At 42.0% G+C, this 16,529-nt stretch overlaps 3 protein-coding genes across 4 annotated transcripts; 1 reads left to right on the forward strand and 2 right to left on the reverse strand.

Moving 5' to 3' along the window:
- Nucleotides 957-4,492, forward strand: LOC8080194 (actin-3). Its single transcript, XM_002463521.2, has 5 exons — nt 957-1,188; nt 2,528-2,591; nt 2,680-3,073; nt 3,181-3,794; nt 4,084-4,492. The coding sequence occupies exons 2-5, from the start codon at nt 2,532-2,534 to the stop codon at nt 4,147-4,149; spliced, it is 1,134 nt and encodes a 377-aa protein (XP_002463566.1). The 5' UTR covers nt 957-1,188; nt 2,528-2,531; the 3' UTR covers nt 4,150-4,492.
- On the reverse strand, nt 5,630-8,350 carry LOC8079664 (ferredoxin-3, chloroplastic). Its single transcript, XM_002466101.2, has 2 exons — nt 8,154-8,350; nt 5,630-6,349 (listed from the first exon to the last, which is right to left on the reverse strand). The coding sequence occupies exon 2, from the start codon at nt 6,331-6,333 to the stop codon at nt 5,878-5,880; it is 456 nt and encodes a 151-aa protein (XP_002466146.1). The 5' UTR covers nt 6,334-6,349; nt 8,154-8,350; the 3' UTR covers nt 5,630-5,877.
- Nucleotides 9,807-16,478, reverse strand: LOC110431986 (host cell factor). 2 transcript variants are annotated; one of them, XM_021451880.1, is made up of 17 exons: nt 16,144-16,478; nt 15,939-16,036; nt 15,604-15,742; nt 15,480-15,508; nt 15,288-15,384; nt 15,154-15,209; nt 14,949-15,056; nt 14,621-14,677; nt 14,064-14,155; nt 13,298-13,382; nt 12,161-12,313; nt 11,624-11,718; nt 11,369-11,545; nt 11,180-11,283; nt 10,547-10,616; nt 10,319-10,411; nt 9,807-10,177 (listed from the first exon to the last, which is right to left on the reverse strand). In XM_021451880.1, the coding sequence occupies exons 1-16, from the start codon at nt 16,230-16,232 to the stop codon at nt 10,352-10,354; spliced, it is 1,509 nt and encodes a 502-aa protein (XP_021307555.1). In that variant the 5' UTR covers nt 16,233-16,478; the 3' UTR covers nt 9,807-10,177; nt 10,319-10,351. The 2 variants fall into 2 exon arrangements, with proteins under 2 accessions (XP_021307555.1, XP_021307554.1); XM_021451879.1 differs by having other exon boundaries at nt 9,807-10,214.

The following is a 16,529-nucleotide window of genomic DNA, read 5'->3' on the forward strand; positions in this document are numbered from 1 at the left end:
AGTTTTATGCACCCCTATATTTGGCTGACTGTTTTTTGGCTGATGCTGATTTATTGTGAGAGAGAAACATTATTCCATTTCGGTTGATTTTGACTGATAAACTCAAGTGAATGCTAGTGTTTGACAATAGGTAGTTCTATGGAACACTAAAACACTAACTATATGTGATGGTAGGACGGTAAACCAAATGTACGATAGTGCTAGCAAAAAAACTACAAATCAATATAACTCGAAGCATGAGTAAATCTCTACACTAGAGAAACTCAGAGCCCCTCTACTAGAGTAAAACCCATGGAGCTCCTAGAGAAAAAAAGAAGAAAAAGAGGGAGAGAAAGTGTGTGAGGTGGACGAGCACCCTCTAGTGAAAAATGATCGCGCAAAGTAACTCATATGTAGTGGTAAAATTGTGGTGATCGATCGAAAGATTTTCTTATAATAAATCGTTAAACAGTATTTTTAACTATGACTTTTTAGACAAACAAATGTGTAATAACGTAAAGAAAAAAAAGCTCTTATGAGGTGTTTGCTTCACAAAATCTACAGCAGGCAGGAACCTATATCCTGCCCACACGGCCGACACGGGTAGGGAATTCGGCCTCAATTTGTTTGAAAGCAGTTATGGCCTTGTTTAGTTTCAAAAAATTTTGCAAAATAGGAATAGTAGCACTTTCGTTTGTATTTGACAAATATTGTCTAATTATGGACTAGCTAGACTCAAAAAATTCGTCTCGTCAATTCCGACCAAACTGTGTAATTAGTTTTTATTTTCATCTATATTTAATACTCGATGCATACGTCTAAAGATTCGATGTGACAGATAATCTGAAAAATTTTGCAAAATTTTTTGAGACTAAACAAGCCTATATAAAAACCCAAAAACGGCGGTCAAATTGGTTTTCGCCTGAATTTTGGCTTTGGCCTTTGGCCCCCGTGCCTCTTCCTTTTCTGTAACTGTCGCCGGCGCATATAAATGAGACGGACGCCGTTCTGGCGTTCTCCCCTTCCCTTCCAGAGCAGAGCAGGCACACCTCACCGCAGCGCCCTCCTCGTCTCTATCCCCGTCGGATCCACCACCGAGCACCGACCGACCGCACCTCTGCTCGCTCCTGCCGCCACAATCGCTGCTCTTCTCTAAGTGCTGTCGATTTGTGCGTTGGCTGGTTTTCATTCGGTTCCATCCTTGTGTTGGTAAGTCATCCTACCTTGCGCTGAGAGGTGCTTTTGCTCGTCTTAGTCTTTGATTAGATTAGAGTTGGTTTGGTTTCTTCCCAGTCCTTGGATCCGTCTCCTTTATTAGAGCCGCGCAACTGTAATTCTTGAACAGTTGATGCAAATATGCAGTGTCTTGCTAGTGATAAGAAGCAGTACGTGTTGTCCCCTTCGACCAAGAAGGGGGGAAAATTCTAGTAGTAGTTGTTCATGTGTCATAGCCGGATCCTCGGAGATAGAAATCGATTTGATATATGTGGTGGAGGTGCATGCTCCTAGAAATCTCATCTCATGGTGCTGGACTGCTGGTTTTGGTTTTGGTTTCAAGTAGCAAGTCGGTTACTTGGTGGATACTCGTGGGAAATGAATGAACTGAAGGTTTTTAGTTAGCTGGCCGTGAGCCTACAATAGTTTCTGTAAATCTTGAGGCCGGGTTGGTTTAGATCCCATCCAGTGGCTCATACTTGTGATCTTCTTGTGCTTGGCGGCCTAACTGGGGTGCTTACTGAGCTTTTATTGGGCAAACCTTAATTAGGTTTTCCTAATAACTAATATAAAATTATGTATCTTCATGTCAAATACTGCTAACCCTGACCTGAATCTTTGTCAGGTTATATTGGTGTAAACAGCTCAATCTGTCAAACAGCCAGCTATTGTTTTTTTCCCCTTTCTTTTTGGCATAAACAATCCAGTTGATAACTTTTTGCTAGCTGGAATCGAAATGATGGGCGCCACTACTCACTCCTTGCTGGCACACGGACTTTAGACTTCCATCGTCTACGGCTAAATGAATTATCCAGCTATAGGCTGGATGTGCAGCAACAGCAATAATTCTGATCCAGTACAGCTGTGGTTTTATTCATTTTGTTAGGATCAGTAGCACATGGGTGAGCAAGTGAGCATGTCTCTGCCTGACAGGACAGCTTATGCCAGCTTATATAGCTCTTAGTATACTGGGCATAATCAATCCACTTTATGATCGATCGCAGTGTTACATATTTTTCCTTCAAAGTCATTACCCCTATTTACCGGCTGGTCCTTGTTCAAAGATTCATTAATGGTAATAATCTTGCTGCAACCTGAGTACCTGACCTAGAGATAAGGCCTGCTAAATACAATATTGCGTTCCTTTTACTTGGCTATCACAAATTGCTATTAATTATCAATTTATCATTATGTACCTGAAAATCATATGGCCTTTCTCTTATCAATCTTAACTTAAATTTCCAAGCCATCTAGTATGAACTGGTTAATTTTTTTTTTGTGCTTTAACAAGTGAATATTTGAGATGATCTCTGAATTCAGATTGTCTGTGCAGATCAATGGCTGACGGTGAGGATATCCAGCCACTTGTGTGTGACAATGGCACTGGAATGGTCAAGGTTCGATGCTCGTTCTCTCTGTTCATTCATTCATCTCTGAAACCTGTAAAAGGAGTTGTTAGAGAACCTATGCTTCTCCTCTCTGCAGGCTGGCTTTGCTGGTGATGATGCGCCCAGAGCAGTGTTCCCTAGTATAGTTGGCCGCCCTCGGCACACGGGTGTGATGGTTGGAATGGGCCAAAAGGATGCCTATGTTGGTGATGAGGCACAGTCAAAAAGAGGTATCTTGACCTTGAAGTACCCCATTGAACATGGTATCGTGAACAACTGGGATGATATGGAGAAAATCTGGCATCACACCTTCTACAATGAACTGCGTGTTGCTCCTGAAGAGCATCCAGTTCTGCTGACAGAAGCACCTCTGAACCCAAAGGCAAACAGAGAGAAGATGACCCAAATTATGTTTGAGACATTCAATGCACCAGCAATGTATGTTGCTATCCAAGCTGTTCTTTCCCTATATGCCAGTGGTCGCACAACAGGCACGTGTTCATTTCACCTATTAACTGATGAGTTTTTCTAGGACAACTTTATCTTTGCCTCTTGTCATTGGTGATCTGACCCCATTCTACTTATGTCTTGTATGCAGGTATTGTACTTGATTCTGGTGACGGTGTGACCCACACTGTGCCAATCTATGAGGGATACGCGCTTCCTCATGCTATTCTTAGGTTGGATCTTGCTGGTCGTGATCTGACTGACTGCCTAATGAAGATCCTCACAGAAAGGGGTTATTCCTTCACTACAACAGCAGAACGGGAAATTGTAAGAGATATAAAGGAGAAGCTGGCCTTTGTCGCCCTTGATTACGAGCAGGAGCTCGAGACTGCTAAGAGCAGCTCCTCTGTCGAGAAGAGCTATGAGTTGCCTGATGGGCAGGTCATCACAATTGGCGCAGAAAGGTTCAGATGCCCAGAAGTGCTTTTCCAGCCGTCACTGATTGGGATGGAAGCTCCTGGCATCCATGAGACCACCTACAACTCTATCATGAAATGTGATGTTGATATCAGGAAGGATCTGTATGGCAACATCGTTCTCAGTGGAGGAACAACCATGTTCCCTGGCATTGCTGACAGGATGAGCAAGGAGATTAGTGCCCTTGCACCGAGCAGTATGAAAATCAAGGTAGTGGCGCCTCCAGAGAGAAAATACAGTGTTTGGATTGGTGGTTCAATCCTTGCCTCCCTCAGCACATTCCAGCAGGTACTTACTATCATGGCACTTTCCTTGTTGTCATAGCATTTATGATGTTATCATGGAGATGGTTTCTTAGGTGCCTTTTGATCATCTTCCTTTTTTAAGTGAAACCAACAATCAACCAAATTAACAAGTGCATGTGAACACATCTAAATCAGTAAATTGTGAATGGCAATGTTCCAGTGATTTTTATTGTCGCCATAGCTTTGAATACGAACTAATATCCACTCAATTTCGAAGTATTGTTTTTTTTTTACAGTATATGCTTCTTACTCCAATCATTTTCCTGTTGCAGATGTGGATATCCAAGGAAGAATACGATGAATCCGGACCTGCTATCGTCCACCGAAAATGCTTCTGAGCTTTCAGCCGCACCTTTCGTTGTGTGTCAGGCTGTTGAGATCTGCATTATTGAGTGTCTTTGTGAAGTACATATAGTTTTTGCGAGCATGATTGCATGAGGGAAGGAGTACACCCAACTAAGCATTTGCCTTTCATATGCCCTGCTTTAGTGATCCAGATGCTGCTTCTTCAAGTGATTTGTCGATATAGTATGCGAGCAATGTATTGGTTTTGGCTACAGCTGTCCTGTCATGACATTAGCTATGTATCTATCTATATCTGCATACAGTATTGGCTATTTGGTCGTTTTCCCTGTGGGCGGAAGACTCGATATGATATTTAAGTTCACAGTTTTTTTTTTATGTTCTCTTAAATTTTAGTTACCCATTTGTGGCCGTATAACTATGATATCTTCAAATATAACGGCACAGGAAATGAATCAAATTTGGGAAAATATAACGGCACAGGAAATGAATCAAATTCGAGAAAAGTAGTGAAGGAAAATTGGGTCATGTGAATTGCTGTCGTTAGTGCAACTCCATCTGAGTTAGGCAAGGACAACAAGAGCCCTCGAGTCCTCAACTGGGGTAGACAGGACAAGAGCCAAACGCAAGCAGTCTACTAGTTCAAATCTGCCACCTACCAAAGCATTCGCTATCAGAGATGGCACGAGCGAGCAGTTGCCTTCGGCATCCCCGCTCAATGAGAAATTCAAGATTCTTGGCACAGGAAGCATGTCTCCATGCAGAACTGGATTTCGGTCGTTCTGGCGCAGCCATGTCATGCATTTTTGTTCTCATCAGTACGCAGTTGCGCGTGCACCAGACCAAGCAACAAGAAGCTACAATTTGGCAACACAGCAATCACATGACAAAAGTGTTTGGAAGTTATTTGATTCTCCCTGCTAAATTTTAGCTACTAAAACTATTTCAGTTACTACTCCCTCAGTCTAGTATATAAGATGTAACCACTTTTTATGTCCTATAAATACAGTACTACTAGTGCTGTAAGAGAAAATTAAATGTGTTCTTAGTCTTTAAAAGGTGGTTACATCTTATATAATGGGACGAAGGGAGTACGAACCCGAGGTGGTTACACCTTCTGTGGCCTTGTTTAGTTCATAAAATTTTTTAAGATTCTCCACCACATCAAATCTATATAGATATAAAAGATAACTAACTATACAGTTTATCTGTAATTTATAAGATGAATTTTTTAAGTATAATTAGTTCATGATTGAACAATAATTGTCTAAGTAAAAACAAAAATGCTACAGTAGCAAAATCCAAAAATTTTCGCAAACTAAACCAGGCCTAATGGACGAAAGGAGTATTAGGTGATGGTGGAACTAAACTATTTCAACATCATTTTAGTCAATGTGTTTGGAAGTTTAGCTAAGTGATTAAAGTTTACTTAGCTAAAATTTAGCAATGAAAACACCTAAATGGATGCCAGCATGCCGCAGTACATTCAGAATCAATAACTTCAACACTTCTCCAAACATAACAAAAAGCCATGAAATTATACTATTATGGCATCACATCAGTTTTTTTATTGATTAGCTAGTATTCCCATGGGTTCCCAATCTTAATGCACCAACCCCGAACATAAACTAGCAGAACACAGAAGACAGCAACCACAAAAGTTTGATGCCAAACAGTTTGCACAACTGGTAGGGCAGATGGAGCTTTGCTTGACAACACATTTGAGAGCAATTGGTCCCTTGCCAAATTGAAAAGCCCTAGCCCTAGTACAGGTCACCTTCCTTGTGGGTGTGGATGACGCAGTCGGACTTTGGGTAGGAGACGCATGTCAGCACATAGCCCTCCTCCTGCTGCCCGTCATCAAGGAAGGATCCATCCGACTGGTCAACTGCACCAGACTCGATTTTGCCAGCACAGGTGGAGCAAGCCCCAGCACGGCACGAGTACGGCAACTCCACACCGGCAGTCTCAGCGGCATCAAGTATGTAGGTGTCATCTGGAGCATCAAACTCGTGCTCTTGACCTTCAGGCGTGACAAGCTTCACCTTGTAGACAGCCATCGCAGAGACATCGAGTTTCTTGGAGGTCTTCAGGCTTGGAACCTTCATAACATGGCTGAAGAAGCTAAGAGATGAAGGGCTCTTCACCGCTGTCTGGGAGGCCTGTGTTCTAACATTGCCCAACAGCGTGCAGGAAGTAGCAAATGTGCTGGTCGACATCTTGAAACCTGACTACCTTCAAATACAGGAGGAACATAGTCAGTTATCAAAACCACCTTGGCCTAACTTAAGCAACTACAGAACTATAGTGTTTTTCCTTGTCAAACAAAAAGCAACAATTGGGAACAGGAAACTATTCTCAGGCATCCACATATATAAAAAAGTATCTTGCAACATAGTAACAGGAAAAGCTTGCAGGGCCTTGCTTGAATCCAGATAATCAGAACCAAAACACCATTTTTAAACAAGTTTCAGACATTGACATGGTAAATTTCTGCTGAAGTACCCACACAAAGATACAAGTTAAAAGTCATGCTTCCTTTGCCACGCCTAATAAGCCAATCCAAGCCAATCCCCTAGCATACTAATACTACCAGTCCAGTTCAGAGGCACACAGGGGCTGATGATGTATCCCAATGGTATCTTTACCAAGGAGGAGAATGGGCACATGCCATCCATTCCCTCCATTAAAAGGGGTAGGATTAATCTGTGGAGCAGAATGAAAAAGGCAGGCATCGCTAATGCTCCCTGCCCTTCACTTGAAGCTCCAGGGAAATCAATAAACCACACATAGATGTCTTTTTCTTCTTTTGTGGAACTTTGTAAATCAATTTGCTTGATGTTTTATTGTAAAAATTCCCTAGAAGTACCAAACTAGAAGAGGAGACACACACACAAAGGGGCTGCTGATGTGTCCCAGTGGTATCTCTACCAAGGAGGAGAATGGGTATATGCAATCCATCAACTCCATGAGAAGGGTTATGGCTGATCTATGGAGCGGTATGAAAAAGGCAGGCATCGCTAATGCTCCCTGCCCTTCACTTGAAGCTCCAGGGAATTCAGTAAGCTGCAAATCAATTTCTTTCTGTTTTATTTTTCTCCAGAACTTCATAGAACAATCAGCTTGATGATTTATTCTATCATAAAAAATTCCTGGACAAGAAGTATCAACCTAGAAGAGTTTCACTGCACAAGCGCACAGCTTAACCGACTCCCATAAATCCCAAAACCATCTCCTGGTCGAAAATCTCTAACACCTCATAAGCGACTCCATTTGTTCACTATGCATAAGTAATACTACTAACACAGCTCATAGCGCGTGCACACACGCACGCATGCAAGGCTGCTGCTGCTGCTGTGTCCCAGTGGTGTCTCTACCAAGGAGGAGGAGAATGAGCACATGCAATTCATCCATCCCCTCCATGAGAAGGGGTAGGTTGATCTGCGGAGCGGTATGAAAAAGGCAGGCATCGCTAATGCTCCCCGCCCTTCACTTGAAGCTCCAGGGGAATCAGTAAACCACACATCGGTTATTTTAAGTTTATTTCTTCTGCCGAAACTTAGAAGAACAATACGGTTGATGATTTTTATTGTAAAAGAAAAAGGTTCCCCGGAGAAGAACTGCCAAACCAGGAGAGATTCACTGAACATGCAGAGCCCTTAACGGGCCCCTCCCATAACCCCCCAAATCCACTCTTGGATAGAAAATCTCAAATGTCTCCAGTTTCTACTTCCTCCTCAAGATGGAAAGGAATTACATGCGGAAATAACCGAAATCCGATGCGGTTCAAGCGACCCACGGAACAGCCACCACCCCTAGCAGTAATTTTTTTTCTTAGGAATTAACGAAACCCAAAAGTTGGAGAACAGAACGCGAGATCCCATCATCCATCCCCTAGAACACTCCCGAGAGTCCAGCGGCCAGACCAAACAACCCACCACCAACTAGGGTGGGACGCCGGAGAGCGGAGGGAGAGATCCTACCACCCTATAAAACCCCCCGAGGCGTACGGGGGGAGAGCGAGGGAAGAGACAGGTACCTCGCGGAGATCGGAGGCGGCGGCGGCGGGGAACGAGGGTCCTGGTGCGGTGCCTCCCCTCTTCCCCCCTTGACCCTCCTCCCTCGCTCGGGCTCGCGCGGCGTCGCTTTCCGTCACCCTGCGCTCGCGGCGTGGAGACTGGGGAGACGATAGGAGAGGCGTAGTGGGAGTGGGCGGCCGAGGAGGCGGCGGCCAGGCCCTCGTTTTTAATGGGAGAATGGGGGGCGGCTCCGAGCGGGTCTGGGTGGCAGGCTGCGCGGCGCGGTCGGGCTCGGGCTCGGGCTCGGGCTCGGGTGGGAGTGGAATGGGAAATCCCGGGTGCGCGCCGGATGGGGTTGGTGGTGGTTTCCAGTTTCGGCTCGCGACTCACGATCCCATCTGAGCCTGAGGAAGCTTCTGGAACTGCACGGATGGACGCCGGCTGCACTTGGGCCTGGGACAGGGAGGACTGGGCCACTCTCACTTGGGCCTCACCGAACCGAACAGTACTCCGTGTCCGTGGTCCGGCCGAGCTAGTTCATTTTCTCTTCTTGCTAAAAAAACTGAATTTATTTTCAATTTCTCAAAAAAACTGAATTTATTTCACCATACTCCCTCCCCTATACGGATTTAGATATCGTTTAAGACAACGACACGGTTTCCAAAACACAACTTTTATAAAAGTATTTTTTCAAGACAAATCTATTCATATAATTTTCACATTTGCAAAACTCAACAACTTAAAAGTTATTGGTGATTTATATTCCTAATGTTTGACTCAAATCTTATCCAAAACGACATCTAAATCTATACTCTCTCCATACCTAAAAAGAAAGTCGTTTAGGACAACGACACAATCTTCAAAGTCTAACTTTGACTCTATATTTTTATAAAAATATTTTTTAAAATATGGTATATGTATATTTTTATAAAAATATTTTTCAAGATAAATCTATTCTTATGGTTTTCATATTTTCAAACTCAATAACTTAAAAGTTATTTATGATTTATTTTCCTAATGTTCAATTCAAACCTTGTTAAAAATGACTTTCTTTATAAGTATCAAGGGAGTATTAAAAAGAAACTTAATTATGGTGGTTCAACTGAATTTATTATGTTACCATAGGCATACCTACAAAATGCTAGGCACGCACGGGGAGAGCCGGAACGCCTGATCGTACGACACCCTATAATGCTTTCTTTCTTACGGGAGAATCTAGCTGTTCTTGTACGAAAGTCCAGTAGTGTCGTTTGGAAAGCTGAAGACGGCGTTTTCCGCCCTTTTTTTTTGGTACACGCCAGAGCCTGTTCGCTTGTACTCTCACAATAAATCAACGAATAATATTTTTAATCATAATTTTTCAGACCAACGAACAAGCTCATTTACGAGCACATGCATTTGAATGTGCGAGCGGCGGCTCTACTTGTACTCCACTTGCTGAGCAGGAGCGGCTAGTGGTCGCCCTTCGTTTTTTTTCCTTTCTTTTTTTTAAAAAATATGCATATCGTTTTTTAAAAAAAATCAAGTAATCTTAAATGTGATCAAATATACACAAAAGTTATTAATATTCATTATGGTAATAAAAACATCATTAGATTAATCATACATTTTAATAGCAAAAATATTTAGTGATATCATACTTTTTTTATAAATCTAATTAAAGTTGAAATCGATTGACATCTGAAAAGCGAGATGTGCACTATTTTTAAACAAAGGTAGTATAGTAAAATGCAATGCAGCGTCCTTTTGGTAAGATGTTGCGCAGGAGAATGAAAACTGAAAACATGTGACGTGACCTCCAACTCCAACCTCACACAAACCCGTTTTCTTGGAATGGGCGGCTTGCCACGCCGCCTCAGCTCCACGTGTTGATGGCCATTCAGTGCCCAGCCAGGCTGCACGAAATATGTGCGCGTCCCAGTCCTCGAAAGAAAAAGGAATTCAGTTCGGTGCGCTATCACTGATGCGACAATGACTTGCACTAACAGACTAACTGATGGCAAGGAATGGCTCCACGAGTGTGCTTTTGGCAGGCCAGAAAATCCTCCGCAATTTACATGAAGCAAACGTTCTGTTAGAACCTGAGTAAAGTTGATATGAGACCAAAAGCTTAAACAGTTTGGCACTGCAAGCAGAAAATGATATCCTAACAGTCTAACACAAGGTTGTGTTCAAAAGCACCTACCAAGCAAAAGGGCACAACTTGCAAGATGCCATCTCATGTGGAAAGCAGCCTTCCATACTCGCTCAACAAGACGGGAATGTCATCCATGCGCAACTGCGGTATATCACAGATACAACATAGCGATAACTGATAAGTAGGAGAATGAAAAAGAAGAGATCGTATTGTGTACTAAATTGACTGCTGGTCGTTTGTAGTGGATCACTAGATTGTATGCACTACTATGCATACCTGTGAAGCACTTTTCAAATGGAAAAAACGGAGAGCTTCCATTTCATGAAAAGCTGGCAATGGATTTCCCCTGCACTTGTTGCAAAAAGAAAATGAAGTAATGATCAACGCAGAAATATTATTAATAAATACTTTGCTTTAATGGAGAAGTTGATGATTGGATAATGAAGAATGATCATTTTCAGGCATATCAACCTCTGGCCATGACCAAGTTATCTGCACATGCTCAATTTCTAACTAATCACCACAAAGAATCTGACAGGAGATGCCACAGTTTATTTTTGAACTGTTCTGTGCCTATTGATATCAAACAGGCCAAAACCATGGATATGTAAGTTCCATGGCCATGATAAAATATAATGAACATGACAAACTCACAATATTTTGTAGTGTAAAAATTCACAATTACTCCTATTCCCCCAGAACATCAAATATGCATTCATTTCGAGCAATTCAGGCCATCACAAAAGAGAATAATCCATGGACCAGAAGAGAAACTGTTACAAATCATTCAATTTCTAACAGGCAACTTCTAGATTTTTTTTTTCTTGAACAGGCAGCTTCTAGATTTGTGAAAGAGTGGATGATTGAGTATGCAAATAACAGAGGGAAGACTGAAGAGTGAAACCATACGAATAGCGCTGCAGGATGAGACGTTGATAGTCCCTCAGCAAAGGTCCTAGTTCCTGCAGTTGTAGTGAGCTTGCTGGAGAACTTTTCCAATGATCACGAAGTACCTTGAAATCACACAAAAATTCCAAAAATCTCTCAGGAGCAAATACAGTGAGTTACAGTAATAGTGCAGCATAACTGAGTAAGCACCTGAATTGATGCAACCTGGTCAGTAGCTGGAAGCGATTGACCAGCAAGCCTGGATGACAATTCCGCAAGTTCTTTATCATTGACTTCGTCAATAAAACTTGCCGAAACTTCCTCAGAAAGTGGAATTCCCATTCGTTTGGCCAATTCTGTTACTGGATTCTCCAGAGCTTGTGACTCCTGCAAAACATATTCTAGAAATTGTAGAATTTTCTATCACCTGAAGTTTTCGAAGTGAACACACATGCAAGCATGTACCTTTAAGTTGGATTGCTGGTTATCACCGGTCACAGTGCTAGGTTTGCTGTTTGAATCGATGTTAAGAACTATGTTCCGTTTCGCAATAGGATCATCTGTACATAAAATATGGTGGAATTTAGAAACGAAAAATGATCTCTCTTCATCAAGCATCACAGAGAAAGAAAAAAAATCAAAGAGCATTAGGGGAAAGTTTACCATTTTCTTTTTTAAAGAACAACTCATTTCACACTATTTGGTAAATGAACCTGCATCATAGGTTGTACAGTTTCCTAATATAGATCCAATTAAGCAGCAAATTGTAGAAGAAATTAGTCAAATGAGATCATTTTTCTTGTGGTCTTGGAAATCGACAGAACTCCTCACTTGTCACTACTGAATGCCATGCATGGAAGTTTAAAGGGTATGACTGCAGGAATATGAATTGAAGAATTTATGTGCAGAGTTTTATATCCCAGTACACTCCACACAACCCTCAAGATACCAAGAATATAGGAATGAAGTGTTCCTTTTCAGATAAGCATGCGATGACTGTACCTTCAGGAACAAGCCACCACAAATCACCAAATGTATTCTTTCCATCAAAGCCACCAAATAAAAGAAATCGAGACCCTATGGAAGTCATGGAATGATATGCCCGAGGTGGAGGAGGTTCATTGCTTGTTGGTAGGCGCTTCCATTGAACAGACACTGTGAAGGATCGAAGTATCAGCCAACAAAGATACATGTGCTTATTAAGCAAGTGCCAAGAAAGGTAGGTCAGCATTAAAACAAAGCAGTGAATCATGGAGATGATACTAGCTGTCTGCACTGTGTTCAATACATCCACAATATCCTAGTTACTCGGAACAGTCATAGTTGCAGTGATCTTTTTGAGTGACAAGATTGGCCTTCTGAGGCAATAGTATGTGGAGCAAGTATAATATTAACACATACTAGCCGCATAATTCCAACACAGGTTGTAATGGATGTGGTTGACAATCATATTTAATGCCTTCCAACTACCTACAAAATAACCAAGAAATGCATGCACAGACTTATCTAACACTGATTTTATATCTTGATCAATGATGACTGCTGAAGCCATATCTACAGGACTAGCTTTTTCTAGTTTTCTTGGTTAGTGTTAGGATGTAATCAGACTTAAGTGAGTTGCATTAAGTTAAGCCACAGTAACTTTAGTAGTGTTCTAGATTGATGTTAGTATGTGATCCATACTTGATACTACTTTGTCTTAATCACAAGAAAAATGGAGTTGCATGGCCATGAGATGGCTTTTCAAAAGCGATTACATTTATAGGATGTGGTAGTTAGTTTTGGAAGAATCTTTGTTTTTGGATCTGTAATGGAAAAACAAAATCTTAGTAGTTAGCTAAAGATTCTATCAACTAATTATATTGCACAGCTCAGTGTAAAGCAACCACAAACATGCCCCAAGCAGCACAGAAGCGGCCAGCATCACAATTTCCTTCTTAAGGTTAGTCCTACGAGTTTCCTTGTGGAACCACATCTTATGTTAATAGCAGGGAAACATTTTTTGTACTGAAGAAATAAAAACTGTTGGACTAAACAAAAACCTTTTAAAAGATGCAGCGTCACACCGACAAGAAAGACACACATTCCAGTTCAGTAAATCCCTACGCAAATAAAAAAGGAATTACAATCACATCTTACCCCTGTCTAAAATAATGCATTCATTGTAGTACACGTCATATCTACTTAGCCAACCGCCAGTTCCATGTCCTCCAAACAGCAAGAGCTGACAAGAAAGATCTATACATCTTCAGTTAACTGATCATGCAATCAAGACCTTTACCTGGAAAATTTTTAGAATAATCCAACATAATCTAGCTGATTAACTCGATACCTGAATCATGAACAATTTGAGTTTGCAAAGCTCCCAGTACACAATAAAGAAAATTTATTTTTCAAAATAAATGATTACAGCCTTTCATTTATGTAGTTAATGACAAATAAACTCTGCTAAAGCTGTGCCTAAAATTTACTTCCATCACCAACCTAAGTTAATAGTATCATTGCACATACTGATACCTCAGATCTTAAAACTAAGGACGAAACTCTGTGGAATACAAATACTTTTAGCATAGTCACCAAAGGCATACCCAGGAGCCTATCTATTATTGCATTAATCGTAGCAGGAAATAGACCCCTGGCCTCATCAGATAGAGGGTTGGGACTCAAATAAAGTTCCTACTGGTCTACAGTAGATCAAAATGCATAAATGAGTTCTATATATGCATCAATGGTGCATAGGATTTGTAAATATAAGCAATGATAATTAGTTAATACCAAGTATGGAAATCCAACGGGACCCAAGTTTACAAATATGAGATACCAGCTACTGAATACTTCATATTAGTGCACTGGGAGACCAAAAGAAAAACACAGAATGCAAGTATGGCGGGATCAAATTACATACATAAGGTCCACCAGATGTTACTGAATGACCGCATCGTGGTGAGGGTGATTGCCCTGGAAGTTTCAACTGTGTCCAACCTGGCGTCTCATTGTCTTCCAAAGTAGACAAAATTAGGTTCTGACAACTGCTTACATCAACCAAGAAGTGCAATTCCATACTAAAATAAAAATGAATGACGAACTAGATAGTTAAAACAGGAGAAAGGTGAAAATAATACTTTTCCACTAGTATTAACATATATCAAATAGAATGGGTGATTTCAGCTGTCCTCAGAGGTTAAATAATACTGATGGGCCATCTCAAACTACATGACTTCCAATAAGGCATGAACAATCAAACAGGATTTTAAATAATACTGTACCCTGGATTTTGTTGTAAGTATTACAATAATGTTTGTTTTTTTTTTAAAAAAAAAGGCATCAAACCACATCTGATCATGATCAACAATCATTCAAACAGGCTATTTCCAGGTGCACCGTTAGTTCGACTGGCACCATCATCAACTGACAAGCATATGTTGCACAGATTTTATATGAACAAGAACAAATAGGAGATACCTTCTTCAGTAATACCCTTTAAAGCCCATAAATCACCCATTATTGGCCCTGCTCCACCTGTGGCAAAGAAGATTTGAAGTAATTGGAAATGCGGGTGTTGATGCCCAAAAGATTACGGATTAACTGACTAGTCATTAGAAAGTAGAAACTATCATCACACATTCACACTACAAATTCTCATTAGGAAAATAGCTGGGTTTTCCGCAAGATAATTGGCATGAAAATAATTAGCTAGTGTAGTGCTTAGATTTCCAAAAAAAATCAAAATGATCAATAAAATTTACTTTCTAAATGAATAAGAAAACAAAAATCAAGAACTAAGAATCACCTCTGCCTCCAAATATAAGCAGTCTCTTCTCAATCATGGTTGCGGAATGCCCACATCTTGGAGGTGGCACAGATCCAGTAACAGCTAATTCGGTCCACTCTAGTGACACTATACAATAGAGAATGCAAGAAATCAGCGCTCTACGTTTTCCTTGCCATCTTGAAGAAAAAAAAACAGTGATTGGATAAAGAAGCAGTTTGCTTACTTGTGTCCATGACGTATACATCTGAAAGCCACTTTTTGCCATCCCATCCACCATACCTGAATAAAGATAGAATGTTCTTCAAAAGTAATGGTACACAAAGTATGACAGGGTTGTGCATATCCAATAATGCTTACATAACAATCTTTCTGTTTCCTATGGCTGAAGCAGCAGCAAACTCTCGTGGTGACGGCAAATCACCAAAGCCAGTCATCTCCGACCATTGCCATAAGTCTGAATGCACAGCACTATCAGGAATGTTGCGGCAACCCCTAGAATAAGTGCAAAACAAAACCAGAGACAGGGATCTTGACAATTTGATGGCTTACCAGTGTCTAGCATCCAGAAATCACCTAAACTGAGATAAAAGAAAATTGCATCATTAGTAACTTATAGGAAACTATTTATGCTAAGCTTCCAAATTCTGCTGGATAAGCTATATGGACTGCATACCGCTTGCCCCCAGAACGGCCACCAAAGATGAACATGTTGCAGTCAATGACAACAGCTATGTGAAATGCCCTTGGGCTTGGGCCGGCCTGCCCATCCGACCCATTACCAGTGCACTCAGGAGTGTACCACAGCTTATTCTCTGCAACATAAGTTGAATTCAGAAGTTTGTAAGGCCAAGCTCTTTCTTCCTTCCAATGCATATGCTCCATCTATAAAATCGCAAGCATGTAAATGCAATCTACGTCCCTCAATCTAATAACCCTTAAGATGAGTTGCTGCGTGGCTCACAGACGTGGGCAGGCAAATTGGCACAAGAAGGGAACGGATTCGATTACCGACGTCATAGACGGATACGTCAGCGAGGAAGCGCTTGTCGGCGAATCCGCCGAAGACGACCACCTTGGACTTGCCAATGCTCACCGCAGTGTGCCCGCTGCACGAAATCGCAAAATCGTGAGGTTGTTACTTCGTTAGAGGGGTAGGGTGAAACTCCAGAGGGGTCCAGACGGCGGCGGCGAGGGGAAGGAGGTTGATGGATACCTGCGGGGGGCGGGGCGGTCGCCCCCGAACCCGAAGTCGGAGGAGTCGGCCCTCACCCAGTGCATCTGCTTCGGTTGCAGCTGCTGCATCCTTTCCCTCGTCTCCTCGTCCTCGCTCCAGCTCCCAGTACCTCGTTTCGTTTCGCAAAGGAACTGGACTGGACACGGCTCCAACCGGGAGGATGCGTGCTACGGCTGCACCGACGACTGGATGGCGGCGAGCGGTGGACGGACGGCGGGGAGTCTGGCAGTTGGGGGAGGGGATCGGCGAAGCAGAGAAGTCAGAGCAGGGGGACGGAAACAACCACGCCCCACGGCCACGGCCTTGCCCAAACGAAACGAAACGACCACGACCGGGCCGGAGACACACGCGCGACTCCATTACCA

This window comes from Sorghum bicolor, chromosome 1 (assembly GCF_000003195.3).
Source record: "Sorghum bicolor cultivar BTx623 chromosome 1, Sorghum_bicolor_NCBIv3, whole genome shotgun sequence".
In the NCBI taxonomy this organism is placed as follows: Eukaryota; Viridiplantae; Streptophyta; class Magnoliopsida; order Poales; family Poaceae; genus Sorghum; species Sorghum bicolor.